At 46.7% G+C, this 19,994-nt stretch overlaps 1 protein-coding gene across 10 annotated transcripts in view; it reads right to left on the bottom strand.

The window, feature by feature from the left end:
• Positions 1-16,753: 16,753 nt before the first annotated feature.
• The window catches only part of POMGNT2 (protein O-linked mannose N-acetylglucosaminyltransferase 2 (beta 1,4-)), a 32,008-nt gene continuing 28,767 nt past the window's right edge, over positions 16,754-19,994 (bottom strand). For all 10 annotated transcript variants that reach the window (XM_071429448.1, XM_071429453.1, XM_071429450.1 and 7 more), the window contains one exon: positions 16,754-19,077. In XM_071429448.1, coding sequence (XP_071285549.1) covers positions 17,249-18,985 — 1,737 coding nt within the window. In that variant the 5' untranslated portion in view covers positions 18,986-19,077 and the 3' untranslated portion in view covers positions 16,754-17,248. The remainder of the gene's footprint in view (positions 19,078-19,994) is intronic.

Raw genomic sequence — 19,994 nt, 5'->3', positions numbered from 1 at the left:
TTGGGAGCACGGGCACACACCTCCACGGAGCTCCAGCAGGAGGGAAGTGCTTCATTCTGCAGTGATCCGAGCAACACGAGCCGTGTGCCACAGCTCTCTGCTGTGCACAGCCTTTCAGCTGGCAGGAAACAGGGCTGGGGCTGGGAAGGCAGGGCCAGATTGGCTCCAACCTGCCGAGCACATGCACTCACATGTGCAAACACGCACTGTGTCACTGCTCCTGTGCAGCCTGATCTTCACCCCCCAAAGCTGGTGATCCCTGGCACCCCCAGCAGCCTGCTCCAGTGCTTTGCTGGCCTCACCCTCCATAAACTAAATGCCAATTTGCTGCACTTAAGGGCCACTTCTTGAGCCGGACACTAAGTAGTCTTTTCTGCAGCTCCCTGTGGACTCGCAGAGCAGCCCCAGCACTCACGGAACCCACCCAGTGGCAGAGGTGACACCAGTGGGGTGGCACTTGGAGGTGAGATGATGAGCCACCCTTGTGCTTCCTTCCCCTTAAGGGTGGGGTGTCACAGGTGACACTCAGAGAGCCCCCAGGGATGTTCTGCAAAACCCACCCAAGCATCCCCGTGCTGCACAGGGGAAGCGTGGGCTGACTGCTGCCTGAAAGGCATGAGCTAGCAAGTAAATCCAAATTCATTGTTAAATCTCTGTATATAAAAATAATCTGGCTTTTAGAAAGCAATTTATTTATTCTTTCAGTACTTACTTAAATATTTATGCGAAAAAGGGGGAAAAAGTCTACTCTGACATAGGATTATTGTTGTAGCCATGGTCTTTGAGATTAATGGAAGTAAATTAGCCTGATGTTTTATTTACATCCAGAAAAGCAATAGATAAACTCTCCTTGTGATGGATTTTCTTCATTAGCTGGGCGAACGCCTAAGGTACAGCTCTTGACATTGTTTCTTCCACACAGTTAGACAAACAGTTTATCAAAAGAGTATAAAATTGTCAGGAAAAGGAGCAGATTAATGGCCAGTAAAGTGAAGATCATTGAATTTATGATATAAGTAGCAGTATCACTGGAGCTCAAGAAATGGCTTATTAGATAAGCACCATGTACACGCACAGGGAAGTGCTGAGTCCCCCCGGATCTGCCGCATTGTCGGCAGCTGCTTCCCAAATCCCAGTGGGGTGGTGTCCACACTGAAGCTTCCCTTCCCTCCTCTTGCCCTCCCTGTAGGTTTGGGTTTATTCTGTAGCTCTCTCATACAATTTCCTCTCAATTAAAATCCCCTAAGATTTCAGAAATGATAACTTTTTCTTCATGTCTGTGCTGATGCAACCATTTCTGCAACTTATTTTGGCAATTTTGGCTGCTTTTTACACCAGGGATAATTGTGCCAATATCAGCAACAATGATGTACAGGTCTTATGATTATTTGTAAAAAATCCCCCAGCATTAGCAGCTTATGCATCCCATATGGCTCCTGCAGCAATTACCACTGCAAGGATAATTACCTGCCAGATAAGGCAAATGGAAGAAAGGAGACAGGGAATGTGGGAGAAACTAAACATTCCTGGGGATGGCAGAGGGGCTGTGCTTGTGGGTTCCTGAGGTCTCTGCTCTGATAGACATGGGCTCAGGTTTTCAAGCTTCAGAAGAGGGATTTTAGGTACACTGATGACTAAAAACCATGAATTTAGCTGGTGCCATGAATCTTGGTGTCCAAGTGCTGTCTCCAGCAGGTGGCATTGGCTCGACAGGCTGTCTTTTCCCAGGGCTTGCCAAGAGCGTCTTACAAGTTTCATCTCTGGACTGGCAGATTTCAGGCTGCTAAAGCATCATTAAGTCCCTAATTCCTTTGCAGCCTAATCTGCCCAGCTGTACTTTATATCTCCACCTTTTCTGCCCCCATTTCTCTCTTCCCTACAAAAATCTAGATTTAGGGAAGCAGAGCGTTATGTTATGAGCAAGACAGAGCAAGCAGCTGCTTGAAGAACAAAATGCCACAGCACCCAGGGCTCTTTCCACCCTAGTGTGCACCCAAATGGGGACCCAGGTGCACAGCAGCCACTGGATTTTTGGATTGAAGATCTCAAATGGCAGTCAGGTCCAGGAGTTTTTCCCTAGGGATATTTTGGATAGCTGCTGCTTTGGTAGGATTGTCTCTGCTCCAGAGAACTCATAAAGTTCAGGACATTTTGAATGGGCCCTGCAGCTGTCCCTGGGATGGATTTTAAAAGGATACATCTCCTAAAGCTGTGTGCATCCAACTGGCAGATAACACAAATCCAACCATGCTCCGGGGCTTTGGAATCCACTGGTTTGTAAGCAAGGAAAGCCAAAGATGGGAACAGCCTCTCCCAAACAGGAGTAGTTTTCTACCCCCAGACTATCACCATGGGAATTTCCCTGGGTTTTTGCTTCACTCCTGACTGAAGGACCTGCCTCAGATTTCCTCCTCTTCTGAGCTGAGCAAGTTTTTATTCCCTTGGGCCACACCCAGCATCACTAGGGATGCTGACTCCATAGTGCTGCTGGCCAGGCTCTCTGCTTGAGCAGGTGTGGTACCACCTCTTCCAGTCCTGCTTTTTCAGTGAATTTTGCTCCCTTGGATTTAATGTTTGGCTGTATCTAAGCAGGAATGTAGTTTTTATTGAGGATGAGGTGAGTGGATAGAGTGGTGCAGGCTGCACTGTAAATGTTGCTGTATTTTTGCATTTATTTGGTTTTAATTTCCCATTCTGGGCATCTGGGAAAGCTTGGAGTAAGCAAAGCGTGTTACATCCCTGGGCTCTTTATATACATGAACAATTGGAGGTTTATTGCCTTGACCTTCCCTGAAACAAGTTCTTGACTCCTCTGAGTTAAATCTTGGGGAAAAAAAGGGATCTAATAAGCTGAGCTGCAGATTTGGGCTTCTAGGAAGCACATCTAGGTGCCAACAAGATACCAGGAGGCTGAGATTTGCCACAACTGGGACAAATCTTTTTAAATGGCTTTTGTTCAGTTCACCAGGGTCTGCCAGCTCTGCTCCTTGCCAACAGTAAATAGTCTGGAAGCAGGGAATTGGTGATTATATTAAATTTAAGGCAATTCAGCATGGTTTTACTTGGTTTGGAGTGTGGGGGAGAGGTGGCACAACATCTATGCACAGAATGGACAGGTTAGGTCAGACACTTTATTGTCTGAGCATGAAACATTGCATCACATGGAAAGAGCCATAATTAGGTGTTCAGGAAGAGCTCATCCTGCCCATTTGAGTTGAAGTTGTAAACTAAGAGGGCAGAGATCAAAGGCCAGAGCAATTTGCTGAGGAGCTCAACTGGAGGGTTAAGTGCCCATACAGGGGCATCAAATCAGCTGCAGCCTCTTCCTTGCCTTCAGTTTTACCCCTCTTCCAGAAACAGGAAACAACCAGTGTGGGGGAGGTATCTCTACTTCAGCTGGGCATGGCCTTTTCAAGCCTGATCTCAGTTCAAGAGGTGGGGAAAAAACGCTCCAAAAAGGCACAGCCATGCCCCTGGCTGGGCAATGTGGCTTCACATCCTGGGGCTCCATTCCAGCCTGGCCCCAGGCTATGCAGAGGGAAAACCTGCTCAGTCCTTCCCCGCCTCTCCCTCCTGGTGATGCTTTTGCATCATTCACCCTTCTAAAAGATCTCATCTTCCTGAGGCATTTTGATTGCTCTAGGTAGACACTGCCTTCTTTGCCTGCAGCATTATCCCTTCCCTGCCCCTGCCTGCTGGAGCTGCCTCTTGCACACCCCACAAGGCAGCCAGGCACTGTCCTCTCTTTTAATTGCTTTTGCCCACCTCCTTACAGTTGCTTTAGGGGATGTGGGGCAGGGGAAGGGCTTGGAAATAAGGAACATTTGGATGCTGAGAGGCAGGGGAAGGAGGGTAAGCAGGTACCTTGCTGGCTTGGTGGGAGCAGATGTGTCAGTGCAGGCACCTGCATGGATATGGACAATAATTTCTCTGTCTTTGCAGAGCTATGGCCTTGAAGTTTGCCTCTTTTATTCTGTAGGGACCACTGACTGCAGAAAACAGATGCCATCTGTCCACCGTGCCTTGTAAATCAGGTTTTAATCATCTCAGGGAGAGCTCTGTCTCCAGCTGAGTGCTGCAAACCAGGTCTTCAGGAGTTACTCTGCAAAATTTACATTTCTGAGATAGGTTAGTGATTAGGGCTCCAGCTTCATAGCAGGGAGGCTGAAATCCAATTTCTTCCCCTCTCACAGATTTCCTGGCTGTGGGTGGAAAACAGCTTAGGCCATGCCTGAACTGATCAGGAAAGTGCAGGTCTGTTTCTCCCCTCCCAGCTGGCCTCCCTCCCCAGCACGCTGACTCTGCAGCACATCTGCATCCAGAGTGGGCAGAGAGGCTCCCACAATGAAGGACACCCCTGAGTCAGGACCAAAAAGAGGCACCTCCAAGATCCAGTTTTGCTCCATGAAAACTGAAGCCACAGACTGCAGAGGTGCTGGTGTTGGAGTTGCTGTCTCCTCCAGCAGTGCCAGATTCCCAGCTTGCCTGGTGGATAACGTTTGTTCCAAGGGCTGCTGCTCTAGGTTGCAGTGGCAGTGGGGGAGAGAGCCAGGGAGGGAAATGGCACAAGCTCTGACTCTGTCTGGTCTTGTACAGCCCTTACACAGGTCTGTAAGGCAAACTGTGTGTTCCTACAACAATAAAAGTGCACTGCTGAGGATGGTCACAGCACAGGTGAACTGTCCTTGTCCCTTTTTTCAAATCATTATATATTGCAAAATCATTGCAGGTATTACAGGGAGGCTGCAAAGCAACCTCTTTGTGAGTAAAGAATCAATAATTTGTTTTCTTTTTCCTTATATGACAACAATACCATAAAATCATGTTGGTTTATTAAAAAGGCAATACTCTCTGAGCACAAATGGCAAGGCTGATCACAGCCTGTCCTTGGGGAGATACAGCTCTTTTGTGCACAGCCTCTCTGGACTTATTTTACAAAAAAGAGCTTAGCAAAGCCTCTAAAAACATGGTTATTTATTAGTTGGCATTGCCAAGTTTTGACCCTGAGGAACTCACAGGGGCAGAGCAGACAGAACCCAGCATTACCTGAAGGAAGCTTTGAAACAAATCTCTGTCCCTTCTCCTCCATCCTCACAAAAAGAGATTTGCCAGGCAGGATGGCTCCTCACAGCAGTCCCAGGTCACTGACCTCTGCCATTTTACACAGCATCCTCCCAGGCTGTATCACCACATCACAAGAGGGTGGTTACAGCAGCCATACCCTGGGACGAGTCAAGGCCTGTCAGCTCAGCAAACCCCAAATCTAATGGTTATAATGATGCTATCATTAATTTTTAGAATGTGATGCCATTAGAGTTTAAGCTCTTGCAAGGGTGCAGGAGAAAAAAAGGTGCCTCCTGTCAGCATCTTCTGACACAGTGCAGGAGCAAACCTGCATCCTTGGTTCACATGAGCTGGGGCAGCCATCGTTCATTTTGCACAAAATCTTTTTTTCCCCCCACCTCTGCAGTGCAGTGGAGATTGCAGCTGGGCCACACATTGATGAACTGGATGGGGTGAGGCACAAAGGCAGCATGGCCTGTGTGGAAATAATTTACTGGGGAATCAGTAAAGGAAATGCCCCCTTGTCCCCCACCTTCCTGGCCCTTACACACCCTCAGGGAGTTGTTCTGTATGAAATCTCCATGGAGGAACTTTGCTGGAGCTCTCTAAATGTTTGGGCATGAGGCTGGTATTGATGAGCAAATTCTGGAGCTAAGGGCATCAAAGCTTATTTGAAAAGATGGGCTAATAAGGGAAAGTGTGGTACCCAGCTAATGGGGAGAGCCCAGGCTCCACTGCATAAGCCCCCCCCCCCCAGTGCTGGGATTCATTTTAATCAGCACTTAGATAGGAAGAGAAAATATTCCCCATCTTTTTTCATTAAAGATTAAATAATTCATTCAGCCAACACCCTAATGAGGCACCAACAGACATGTAATGAATAAATATTTTAAAAACAGTTAACTTAAACATTAAAAACCACCCTCATCTCTGTTGTGTGGGTAGTGTTTGGGGAACTAGGCTGGAGTGGGGAGGAGGTGGAACAGCCCCTTTCCAGAGGAGCAAAGGAGACTGCAGATTAAACCAATTCTTGAGCTGGTTTCTAATGAGCCTGCTGCAGCTTTTCCAGGAGAATCAAATAAATGAAAATCCTTGGGCAAAACAAATATTTCCATTCAAGTCCTGTTGTCTTCTTATTCCCTAATCTTCCCTCCAAATCCTTATTCCTGACCCAGATGCTCAGCCCAGTCTCAGTTATGAGGATGCTGGGACTGAGGGATCACACCTATTTCCAGGTGAGACTTTGTTGTCCAGAGGATGTTGGAACCATCACCTTACTGGTGTCCATCACCTCCCTGGAGCCCAGGGAGCCCTCACCAAGGCTGGCTCTGTCCTACATCCCTCCAAGAGATTCTACACTTGTGGTCCTTCTCACAAGCACCATGATTTCTCCTTTCTTTCTTCCTCTGCAAAGGAAGAGAATTTAAATATTAAATCCTGCTGAGAAATTAAAAAATCATAGGCCCTTGGGACACAAATACAGCTAAACCCAACAGCATGAGCAGGGAAACAGGGAAAATGTTGGGGGAAGCTTGGCAGGTAGGAAATTTTTTCTCAGCTGAACACTCTCCCTCTGGTTTGGATTAATAGCTGGGGTCCAACTTCACTACTCCCATAACAAATAAATCTTAAACCATAACTAGCCCAAGAGAAGAAGTAACTGCTGGATGTCTTTTCAATGCTGTATTTTGTTCCTCTGTAAAGCATTCCTCTTTTAAAAGCTCTCTGGCTCTTCACAGCTTATTTTCCTTGGATTTTATAGAGATGTTGGCACCAAACACATGCAGACAACTAAACTTCCAGGTGGCAACATACACAGAATACATGTGGCAAAAAGTCCAAGGCAAGATGTTCCCAGCAAAACAATGTTTGATTTACTGCTTGTGAATTATCCATGAGGAGATTCAGACTTTTTTTTTTTTAACATATTCAGCTATTAGTCAAAATTATTTGATGCCCTGCAAGATCCCTACACCAGTGTCCACAGCCCCTCTGCAACATCTCTGTCACAGGCTTCTCCTGCCCAAGGGGATGGAGGTTTGCATGGTTTTTTTCTCCATGATTTTGGAATCTTCTCCAGCTGCAGAGAGCACCCTACACTGAGATTAAGTTGCCATTGTGTTGGAGCACTGGGGGAAGTTAACAAGAACTCAATGTATCATTTGTACTTCTCTTAAACTAATAAACAAGAGATGTTCCTTTCACAGGTAAAGGAACAGCTAATAAAACACTCACAAGCTCTGTCTTTCAACCCCAATAAAATCCCAGCCAGGTGCCAAAGAAATCCTTAAACCCAAGCATTGAACTCAACGTTGAAATGTCAGCCCCAAACGTGAGAGGAATATGTCCATTTCCTCAATGTGCCTGGGAAGAGCCAGGGTTTGAAGGGCCTAATCTTTCCCTTTTGCTATCAGGTAGAACAAAATATTTCACCTAAAACCTGGTAGTCATAAATCAGGTCTTTGAATGCCTGCAGAGAAGTCCTCAAGCAGTTCTCAGCTCCAGGTGTGGAATGAGTTTGGACAGACTTTTATCTCCATTTTAGCAAAACAGAGCAAAACAGAGGTTGTACTCCACAATTTTTTTTGCAGTCTCCTCAAAGAAAACCCTTCATCAGGTGTCTTTTTTTATTAATTGCACTGTCTCTGAGGATGGGAGGGAAGAAAGTAAATTTGGAGAATAAAGGGGAACACAAGTGGGAGCACTGAGACAACCCTCTTGCATGGCAGAGGTCCTCTCTCTGGGTAGAGAGCTTGAAACAACTCTGATAAATGATGGAGAGCAAGTCCAGCTCACCCACAGGTTCTCCATGGTCCTTTGAATTGGTCAGGAAACAGTGGAAGAGGACAGAGAAGCTGCCATCAATGCAGAGAGGCTTTGATCCCACTTTTGCAGAGTCCAAGAGCAAACTTCTGAGGTGAGAGGTGACACACCAGTCCCATCAGACCTCGCAAAGCCTGGCCTGGCACCATTGGTGCAAGACCACTTGGTCCTTTCTCTGGCTTGCAGCCATTCTGCTGGCACCAGGGGAGCGGCTGATGGGAGCTGGCGGGAGCCTGGGCACGTGTTTGAAAGCCAGAGAGAAACAGGAAAGATGTGGCATTAATTAGGATGGCTTGGGACCAGCTGGAACTGTCAGAGTGAGTTAACTGAGGAGAAAATGGCCCACAGCTCAGGGACAGGGTGACCTGGTGGGCTTGGCAGGGGACACCAGATGAAAACCACCACCATGTGCCAACCCCCTGCTCTTTCCCAGCCTCGGCCCTGGAGCATCACCCTGGTGTCACCACGGATGCAGCTTGGATAATGGGAAAACAGAGTGAGCCCACTGTCAGCAGCATTTTCTTTTGAAGCCCTGCCATCACATGTGGGATCCCACTCTGGCAGAGTTTGAGCTGCCTTCTTAACTAAACTAGGAAATTATTTACCCCGAGCCACAGCTCCAAGTGAACAAAGGGAACTCGGTCTTGGTGATGCCTGGTCTCAAGCAACTAAATCAAGCTCAGTGAAGCAGTCCAGAGCCTCATTGCTTGGTGTGCTCTAGGACCACAGCTTCCAGTAGGCAGCATGTTGAAATTAACACTCTACATCGAGGTTGGAAATATTTGGAGCTCTTGGCAGCTGGAGAGCTGGGCTGGGGTAGCAGCAGGTGCACAGCAGGTGGGTGTAGAGGTACCAGTGTGGTTATTTAAATGCTTTAAATGGAAACAGACAAAACATTTTAAAATAAATTGCACTGATTGCACTGGGGTTTTGCTTCTTGTTGCCTCTGCTTCAAGCTGCAGGTTTGCAATCAGTTTGCATTTATGGATAGTTTGCATTTTTAAAGCGTTTCAAAACACTCCAGCCTAAAAACACACATTTCCAGTCTGTTTGGATTCCGTGGAGAGGAAGAGGTTCCCCTGTGAGTCAGGCAGCTTCAGAGTTAAACAAGAGATGGATCCCTTTTACAGTGACAGTCAGACTTCCCCTGCTGCTGTATCTCTCAAAGGCAAGCAGGCTCCCAAGGACATGCAGGTGGCTGCAGCCCCTGCTAGGGCAGAGCCCCAGCAAAGGTGGCTGTGCCTGCAGTGCTGCACATGGAGCTCCACGTTGGTCCCTTTCCTGGGAAGCAATGACATTCAAGGGCTTGATTTTTGTTTATTCTGTTGCAACCCATGTGGTTGTTTACATGAAGGCAAAGGATATGAAAAAAGCTATCAGACCAGAACAGGGATAAAAAGGGAGAAGCTCCATGCAGCTGCAGCTGGATGCACTGACTGCACCTGGCTGTGTTCAGGCATGTCTGCTTGCTCCTGAAGCTGTTGATCCCCTAATGGTGTTGGGACCCAGGACATTCCTCTGGCTGCCCTGGAGGACTCGAGACCCTGGCAGGGGGCTCAGAGACCTTGGCACAGAGTCAAAACCACCTGTGCCTTCGATTTTAACCCATGGAAACAATTACCAACTTTGTGTGAATATTTACAAGCCACGAGAGTATTATAGTTAATTTGTCACAGGGTGAAAAAGTAGAATTGTGGGGTTTTAGAATGGGGGTTCAAGAAGCAAGATGGAGGAATCTGGGTGTATCCTGTCTGTCTCCTTCTTCTTCTTGCCCTCCATCTTCTGCTGTGATGGTGGCACTTTTGGATTGGTTTAGAGTAGAGACAAACTGTCTAACATAGGCATTGGAAAATTATTGTAAATAAAATACATGTAGTTTGTAGTATAAAAAGTTAACACCACCCCAAGGGCAGTCCCTGTGCCACAACCCGACCTGCTGGAGAGATCTCAGCAGGTCAGAGAAAGAATGTAATAGATAAGAAAAAATAAACAACCTTGAAAAGCAGAACCAAGAGGAATCTTGACTTCTTCTTTGGTCGCAGAGCTGGGAAAAAAAAGACTTTCTAATACCTTGGGGGTCATCTCAACCACAGAAACCCAAGATAATGGTGATCTGATCTTTCTACAGATCATGGGGATTGGCTGTAAGATACTCTTTAATTCCACCAAGCAGAGAGGGTTTCCAGGCAAATGTCTTGTCCTGCCTGGAGCAGCACCAACCAAGGTGTACTACTGCTCCACATGGGTCATTTTGTGGGTCTTGGCTTCCCCTGAAATGTTACTGCCTTGAAACAGAGCTGAGAAAGCAGAGCCAAAACCCTTGCCTGGAACTGTGCAACTTATTTGTGTGTGGTGCTTACCTAGGTGGCCCTCACCTGAGCTCCTGGTGGGGATGCATCAAACTGGATAAGGTGTACTCTGCTTACTCTGCTGGTCAGAGTTTGCCCAAACATGGGCTGTAAGAAATACAGTTTGTTTGGGTTTTTTCCTTCCTGAGGAGAACACTCAGATTAGGTCCTTGCTCAGAAAGGTGATGACACCTAAAAGGGAAATGTGCAATGTAGAGAATGAAGCTAATTGCTCTTTGGTAGTTTTCTTCCTGCCTACCAGCTTTGCAGCACAGTTTTTGGGAGGAAAAGGGTGCCCTGAGACTTCCACTGCAAATTCTGCACTGCAGACAGGCACTATCAGGTCAGCCCCACCAATTTCTCAGCCCTTCCTCTAGCCTGGGAAAAGAAAAATGGCATAAATAAACCACTGTCTAATCATAACTCCCTATCTAGACCCAAATCAATTGTTGAAAATTGTGTCAAAACAGTTTTGAGTGGAAAGATAGCTCTGGAATTTACATATTTCATCAAAATTCTCCCTAATAAAATTTTGTTCTTTTGTTTTGCTTGGTTTGGTTTGGTTTGTTTGTTTGGGGTTTTTTTTTGTGGAGGAAGGAAAAGTTGTCAGAGAAACAAAATGTTTCTCACAAAAGCAGCTGGACATGCAACTGTGGTGTTTGGCCCTTTGGAGCTGCAGCAGCAATGTGTCTTTGTCCACTTTCTCTAAGGACAAGCATCTTCCAGGCATCAGCAATAGTCAGAGGATGTTCTACAGAGTCACTCCCTGCCCAAAATTTAGCAAGTGAGAGGTAGGAAAAGAACAAGAACCCAAAGCATCTGAAGCTCTCACTCCCAGACAACTGAATCCCATTCTTCCTCCTAAGCAAACATTTCTAATTGCTCCTCTGAAGCACTATCACCATCCTGAGGAAGGAATTTGGAGGAAGAAGAAAGGAAAGAGATTTTTCACAGCTGTCTGGCTCTGAAGCTGACAGGTATTAATGTGTGGAGGAAAGCACCTTTCTCTCTCAGAGGGAAAGAGATGAAAAAGAATGCTTATGAAAGATGGAGGGCAGCACTCATCTTCCATTGTCCTGCAGAAGCACTGCTGCCAGGGGCTTCCTGGCCACAGCTGGAGACACACAGGTCTCATCACAGCTCTCTCACAGGTGTTTGCTCATGGAGCTCTCCCCCTGCTCCCCTCTGCATAAAGTTCAGCTCAAATTTTTCACCTTCCAATGGCAAAACAGAAGACGGAATCTAGAGAAGAGCAAATAAAAAAGACAAAGTAATGGAGATTTATGTAAATCCTTGAAACAGAGGAGCAGGATTGGGATGAGGACTTGTACAAACAGCAAATCTTGGAGTCCCATGCTAAAACAAAAGGCTTTGATCTACAGTCCTCCGCTGGTGTCTCACCTATAAAATAGAGGAGATCTTCCAGTAATTCACTCCAGATTGCTCCCCCGCATGCCACCTCCCTCTCCTCCCTGTTTCTTGGAGTGAGAATCCCACAAAAACCCAGACACATTTCATGAAAACCTCAGCCAGATGGCCACCAGTGCCTGTACCCCACTAGGCAGCTTGAGCAGCAGCCTGAGGCGGTGTCTGCTCACCCAGGTCTGTCACACCGTGCCAGCCCCACAAGCAGACCTGGCCCCTGGGGCTGGCAGGTGGGGAAAGGCAGTACCCAGCTCTGGCTGGGGTGAAATCACCCCAAAGCAGGAGATCCATGGGAGCCCAGAGAGCAGCTGCTGCCCCAGTGCCTATTTGTGGACAGCCACAAGGACCTGGCAGGTTTTTGTCAGGCAGACTGAAGAAGCAGGAGGAATTGACTCATCACAAAAGCATCACACTGCTAGCAACATCCACAGGGTAACACTGCTGGAAACCCACAGTGGGAAAACAGCAATGCTGCTGGGCTTGGAATGCCTGCAGACTGTCCCACCTCCATCACCTCACCCACACACTGGCTGGCTATTGCTAGAGGCCAGGATAACACTAAAGCAAGGAGAGACAAAGGAGCAGGGAGTCCCTAGGGCAGGGAACAGAGATGTTAGCCTGAGTGGATCTGTCGTGGATGCTGCATTATGCATCCAGGGACATGGCTAACCCAGAAGGGAAATCAGGCAATTGGAGCAAGCTGTTTGAATGCACACCCAACAAAAGCAAACTCAATGAAATTTTAAAGGCAGCACGTTTGAAAATGGCAGGACTAAGCAGCATTTAAAGGTGGAGATCGTTGCCAAGTTATTTTGAGCAAACAGGAGGCTATTCCATGCATCTGTCTGAACGTGCCAACAATTAATTTAGTAATCAGCATGTTCTGAAGGGATGACTTGAGAGGTGACAAGCAGGGCTAGGCCCTCAATCAGGGTAAATTCAGCATGGCTCTCTGTGTTGCAGCCAGCCCCATGCTAGCAGAGGGTTTGGCTGAAAGCCCCTCGGGAGGGCCACGCTGGGGGAGGTGACTGCTCTTACATAAGGACGGTGATGTGCCTCACACACGTGCAGATGGTGATGCTTCTCATACCACCCACAGCACAGATGGACTGTCAGTCATCACACTGAAAGCCATTCCAAGAGTGTGCCTACCCCAAGTCCAGCAGGGGAAAATTAAGTGCTCTTTTATCCACTAAACCAATCCTACCTTACACCAGCATAGACAGCAGAAGAAAAATGTTACAGAAATAAGTCTGCTATTTATACAGCTCAGCAGAAGAGATACAGCAATAAAGATGCTGAAGTCACTGTTTTGTTCAATGCAAATTAAATGATGGTGTGCTTATAGAGCTCCTTTCACCCAGGGGGTCCCAGAGAGCAACAACCTCCTTGCTGTGGACTTGGACCAACTCCTGCCCTGAGGAGGCTAAAGGCTTGTGTCAGGGCCCTTGCCAGTCCACCTGCAGCAAATGTGCCTCTGCCTCAGAGCCATCTACACCAGCAGCCTACAGGGTGTTGAAATGAATAAAATCCTGAGTGTCCTCACTTAATTTGGGTCCTGTGAGGTGTTGGTGTCTTGGGACAAGAGACATCCACAGATCCCAGTGTGCTGGACATGCAAAGCCCTAAGAGATGGAGGCAAAAAAGTGGCTTGAAATGGAAGAAAGAATAAAAATTTTAAAACTCAACAGACAGCTTTAACAAATAATCCTGTCATACATTTACCTTGAGTAATGTATTTAGCTCTTAGAGATTGAGCTGATAAAGCCAAAAAAAGAACTTTGCAAAGTCCCATGTTACTGCTCTTAAGAGTTATCATTTCCTTAAGAAAAGGATCTGTCAGAAAAAAAATCAGGGGAGGGGAGAGGAAGGAGAGAGAAACATCTCAATTTGAACCCTGCAGACCCAGGTATTTTGATCAACTATTTCCAGTCACCTTCTGGAGCTGTAAAACCCACCCTGGGTGACCAACCTGGGCTGCAAGCAGCCCATGGAGGCATTACCAGCAACCTGCAGCTCCTGCTGCAACACCTCATGGGTCCAAGCCCTCCATTCAGCTCCTCTTCATCCTCACACATGTCAGTAAGAGCCCTCCCACAGCCACTGGCTGGTGCTTGCACTTGGCTATTTAGGAGGAGATATGAAACTGCATCCAGAGGAAACCCTCCTGGGATGATCCATCTCTGCAAGCATGGACAAGCCCAGGAGCAGTGAGTTCAAGACCAGCATCCTGCACTGCCCCCAGAGGGTTCTGGATTTAATCCTAAACTACAATTTAATTTTAATCTACTATTTAATCCCAGCTCTTCTTCCAGGACAGCGTGGACAGACAGCACTGGAGAGCATAATGCATTTCCTCTGGGAGCAGAAACAAATGATGCAGCAGTAGAAGTTCCAAGTCTCTTGCACAAAGCAACTTGTCAAAAGGAGCCCCACAAACTCACACAATGAGTTTGAGCTAATCCAGCTCCAGTCCTGCCCTCCTGCACACAAGAGAGATGCAGCTTCAGCCCCTGTGCACAGAGAGCCTTCATTCACTATAGGACAGAACTTTAAATGATGCCAGGCAAACATTCCTTCTGATCCATCAAGAAGTGGCACTGACAGAGAGGAGCAAGGGAAACAAAGAGCCCATGGGACAGGGGAGGTCTGGGCCTAAGAAATGGAATGGGCCTGCAAAGCGCTGATGGCAAAGTTATTAAAAGAAAGAAGATTTACTCTGGAAAGATGCCAGCACTCCAGAGCAGTTCTTGAGGTAGTATAAATCAGCATAACATTACAGTGCCCAATTTATGACAGCCACAGGCTGCACCAGGGGCTCTCACTGCTGTGTGCTCTGGCAGAGGAGAAATTCAGGTACAGCAGTGAGGTACAGACACTTTTACACTGGGCAGGTGTTGGAGGCAAATGGCAACATCACCAGCACAACTTCAGCTATTTGAGAATTTGAAAAGGAAAAAGCCCTTCTTTTTTTTTTTTTTTTTTTTTTTTTTCCCCCACCTCATAAAGTACTCACAGCACTGATGAGGAAGACAGAACCTGAATGCACATTTTTGGAAAGCACATTTGATTATCTTCTGGAAAAAATGAGTCTCTCTCTGAACACGAGAGATTGTTTCATGCCAGAGTAAAGAGCACAGAAACCCACATATATGACACTTCATTGCTCTGTAGCCAATTTTGTTGATTAGTCATTAGGATACGAGAAGAAAATAGTTAATGTGCTGTAACCAATCTGCAAATGTTATAAAATCTGCAATCATATGGAACTAATTTTAAGTGAAATGGGATGATCTACAAATTACAGGCATAGGATTACTACAAAAGGCACAGAGAAAAGCAGGCAGGAAGGCAACAAGCAGATCAATAGCCTGCTGAGGATGAACAAAGGTTAGGAGAACTTACACTCAAAGAAAATTATTTTTGAGAGCTGATACAAAATGAATGCTGACTAAATTTCACATGTCTGCAGACTCATTCACTACCGAATAGGATACCAACAATACCATCTTTGCAAGAGCCAGCAGGATGGGCTGAGCCTCTGGCCACAGGGCTTCAGTTTGAATGGATGTGGGGATGCAAAACCTGCTGCAAAACCCTTTTGTGAGCAGGAGCTCATCTGCCAGCAAGCTCCTGGGGAGCCACAGGTCCTGGATGCTTCCCTGAACAGCTTGCTTTCACTGCCAGCTTTTAGGAAATTTTTCTCACCTCAGCTCTGACATATATGGTGTGGAATGTGCAGCCACATGGAGACTTTGGGGCACAACTCAAATACTCACTTCAGCAAGAAGCCCATTTTCTCCCAAGAAAACAACAATGGGAATATTCCTGTGCCCCTTTAAAATATCAAGGCAAAAACCATTAGTTGGCAAGGTTACAATTGAAAAGCAAATGCAGACTTTGGGACTCATGTTCTGTTTCTTCCCTTCCATTAAATCATAAACATGTTTGAAAACAAAGCAAGACATAATGAAAATGAATTTACAGAAGCAGCACTTGCCCAAAGATCCAATGTTGTGCTGTGTTTTGTTCATTTTTCAATCTTTCTGTTTCTTGTCCAAATTTATACATCCATTTGTACTCCCCCTCTCCTTAGAACCCATATTTATAATCCTGCACTAAGATGCTCATCTATCAACCCAGAAAGCAAGACATTTATCCTATTCTTCAAATGTTCATCCAGACCTTGGGAGGAAGGTGTGGACTGGGAGGGAAAGGAGAAGAAAGCACTTTTCCTTTTGCTTCAACACTGGTTATAAACTGGAGAGGATGCTAATATCTGTCAGGGAAACATCTCACACTCCTGCCCCTTTCCTTTTCCCCTCCTCAAGAACTGCACTTGTGACTCAGAGCCATTTTTCAGACAGTGCCATTTAGGGTCTCCAGCTAAAGCAGATGTGACAGGATCAGGTCCAAAGTAGTCAGTGTGTTACCCTGGCAATGAAGCCAGATTCTCATCTCAGGGAAAACAAATTTAAGTCTAAACTAAACTACTCCCCCCCTGGAGTAACAGAGGTGTGAGTGTCATCAGCCTGATCCCTGCCACGTTCTGTGGCCAGCCCAATTCCCTGGCACACCTACCTGTTTCCTGCCTGACTCTGCTTCCTTCCACCAACATCCAGGAACACCTGTGCACAGAAAGCTTCCCTTTTGCCACCACCTGCCTATTCCCCAGCAAAGCATCTACCTATTAGTAGCTATTATCAACCAATTATTCTGATTAAACACACACACACACACACAAAAAAAAAAAGGATTTTCTTGAGCAGTTTGCTGTAAATGCAATCTCTTCTGCATCAGCTCTCCCAAATCACCCCACTCCTTTCTCACCCACCTGTACATAACTCACAAAATGAAAGCTCCTAAAACACAGTAAATTATTTCATCTACTCCATCCCTTCTACCTCTGACCTGTTACTACAATGTTTTGCAATAGGGATGCATTAAAATCTGATTTTAAACACGAAGCTGTAGTCTGTAGTCATTCTCTTCAGTCAAAATACAGAGGAAGCTACAGATACACATTTTATCACAGCAATGGACAAATCTATCACAGTAATGCTTTTGACAAATAACAAAAGGCAAAAAAAGTATTGAGGAGGTTTACAGCAGTTTAATGAAGGCTCTCGTACAAAATCTTGAACTCAAAGTTACAGCCAAGAGTTACGGAAAAATAAAACTCACAGTGAAAAAGCAGATGAGAATTGCTCACTTAGCCATGGAATTAACTGCGCTTTAACGCTGTGCTTAAATAGTCACCACACAATAGGAACAAATTTAAATCACGACCAAGGTACACACAATTCACTTCCATTCTGTTTTCAATTACATGTATTCAGCATGTAATTTAACCTCTGGAAGTTACTCTGAAGAACACAGAGGTTTCTCTTTTTTTTTTTTTTTTTTCTTCCCAAACACTCACTGGAAATAAATACCATTGTAAGAATACATGTGGAGTGCAGTAAAATGGACACTTAGGCACTGGTACAGTCTAGTCCTCTTCAGCCCTCTACAAACTACAAGACAAGAAGTTTTAAACCACAGATGGAGTGGAGAGCAGGTTAGAGCTGTACAGGTAGTGCAGTGGGTTATGTACTACACAAGAGCACATCTGCAAAAGGTCCCAGAAGGTTTTTGTTGAAGATGCAGCGTATCCACACCAGGTATATCGTGAAGGGCTTAATGTTTTCTGAGAAGGTGTGATTCTGATGGGACAATATATAAGGCATGTAAGTGTTTTCCCCTTGCTCTTGTATCCACACTTCGTATTTTACTTCTCTGACCTTGAGATACCTCAGATTCCAGGGGATCTGCCAGGACACAGCAAGTTTAGCTTCACTCGTGCCCTGGACAGAGGCCTGGCACTTGGCATCCCTCACTTTCCCAGGGTAGAGGCTACCAGACCACTTCTGCTTCCTGGGTCCGGGCTTAGACTTCACAGTCTGCCTAATGACGTGTATGAGAGATGGGATGTTGACCTTTGTGTCCTGGTAGGCACGGAACAGCCACTCGGGGTTGCGGCAGCAGAGGTGCCGCGGCACCTCCGTGCTCTTAATGATGCGCTCCTGCTCAGCCTTGTCCAGGTGAGCAATCCCGCCCTGATCCCAGGGTCTGTCCGGGTAGGTCACGGTGTCTTCCCTGGCGGTGTTCTGCCAGGCAATGTAGTGCAGGTCCATGCCAGGAAGGGTTGCCAGGGTTTTGTAGGGGGTGTAGTGCTCGGGGTTGATAGCATATGGGAAGAGCTCCACCACAGTGGCCCCTCTTGGCAGGAAGAGCGACATGACTAATTGGGCCCCGTGCATGCTGACCAGCATGGACGCATTGCTGATCAACCGCACGATGTCAGAAAACGAATGCTCCTCCAGAGAGACGGAAATGGTTTTCATCTGAAACTCCTGAGCAAGAGCCAGGATTAGTTCTGCCTCATTTAGGATAAGTCTGTTGATTGTCCGACTGAATACTACGATGTACTCCTCACTGGAGCTTTCCTCCAAGCTGATGTTCAGTTTCTGCATCATGAATTTGGTGAATTGCCTGATCTCATTACCAGAAACCAAGATGTTAGCCTTTGGCCCTTGTGGCTGGACAAATCCGTACTGGTACCAGGTGGTGATTTTGGATAGTCCCACATAGGATTTGGTAAAGCAGAGGAGCCTGCCCAGGGTTTTAAGCTCCTCCCTGAGGAGCGGCTGCTTGTTACTCAGTAACTTGTAGAGGTCAAAGTGAACACCTTCACTCCACCCTTCCATGAAGAAGAGTCGTGCCTCCAGATCTAAGTCGGAGAACTGCTGCATGGTGTAATAGATGGGGAGGAGGTCATCATGAAAGACGTGCATCAGGTTGTCCGGGTTGAACCTGTTGGCAATCAGCGCCACATCAGGCACGAAGACCGGCTTTGGCATAAACTTCAGCGCAGCAGCTGGCAGCTCCACAAAGTTGAAGTACTGGGTGTTGTGATCTTCCACAGAGGAGAGGTCGAGCAGAGCCGGCTGGAACCTCCGGGAGCCCAGGTTGGGCAGCATGATGGAGGAGTTGCTGTGGAAGTAGACAAACTCCTCAGCCTCGGTGGAGTAGCAGAGGGACTGGAAGCGGCAGATGCGGTCGGTGTGCATCCTGCCAGTGCACACCATCCTGGTACCGTTCTCCACCAGGGCCTGCAGAGCTGCATGGTAGTCAACCTGAGCCTCAGAAAGCTCCTGAGACTGGCGCATGAGGACCAGCTCCTCCTCCACCATGGCGGCATGATCGCACAGTTTGATGTACTTCCACAGCACGGCAGCAAGGACGGACACGAGCAGGGCATTGAACACAGCTGCTATGTTCATTCTGTACTTAGATCCTAGCAGGATGGCAGGTGGGGAATGCAATGGAGAGGGAACACATCATTAACGCTCTTGGACATGGTGAGGGCAAAGATCTGTGGAAAATAAAAAAAGAGAGGAACCTTTAAACATCAGGTTTACAGCTCCACCATAAATCATATTTGATGGACTATTCAAGAGAGTTTAGGCTTCTTTCAGTAATTTTTCCCTTTCCAGGGAATCAGGGGAAAAAAGAAAAAAAGTGACAAAGCTCTCCTCAAAACTGTAAAAAAATATAAAGCAAACAGAACTGGGAGCTGCACTACAGGAAGGCTCCTCTCTCATCTTCATTTCTATGCTTTTGAAGAAGAAAATGTACAAGACTTTAAGGATGAGCTCTATGAAGACCTGCTAGAAAGAAAAGTACGTTCTCTGTGACTCTGGAACACTCTGCCTTTTGCAGACCACTCCCACAGTGAGAGGAAACAGAGCAGTGCAATCACCTGCAGAGGACCCAGCCCCAGCTCCTCCTCCCGCTCTGCACGGCTCAGAGCACTCGGGGTGCCCTCACCTTCACTGTGCCGGTAGCAATAGCTCGAGGAGCATTGCCAGCACAGACTTCACTACACTCCAGTGTGCAATGTGAACTAGTGAACATCACATTCAATTTCATTTTATCCAGGGGTGGGGGAAGGACTTGCAGGTCTGTGGACTGCCCTGAGGGAGAATCCTGAGTCACTGGGGTGTTGCTCTGGCTGCAATCCAGGATCAAAGGCTAGGAACTGCCATCGTCTTCCAAAAGAAATATTGGCATGGAAGAGAGGAGAGCTCTGCTCTTTATGAGAGGAACTGATGTGTCATTAAAGCAATCAGACCTTCATTTAGTGAGAGTCTGGCTTGCACAGCACAGTCAGCCCTTATACAAATGATAAGCTAATGCATTTGAAGGGTTTCACTGTTGGCATTTTCCCGTTCCAACCTGAGAACCTTTTCTGTGCGGCTCCAAAGCCTCCCTGATTCTTTTTCTGTTAGA

Source organism: Agelaius tricolor, unplaced genomic scaffold, assembly GCF_023055355.1.
Source record: "Agelaius tricolor isolate 1412-34295 unplaced genomic scaffold, bAgeTri1.0.p SCAF_6, whole genome shotgun sequence".
Taxonomy (NCBI): Eukaryota; Metazoa; Chordata; class Aves; order Passeriformes; family Icteridae; genus Agelaius; species Agelaius tricolor.
Note: the sequence above shows the minus strand (reverse complement) of the source record. Positions and strands in the feature narration are given on the sequence as shown.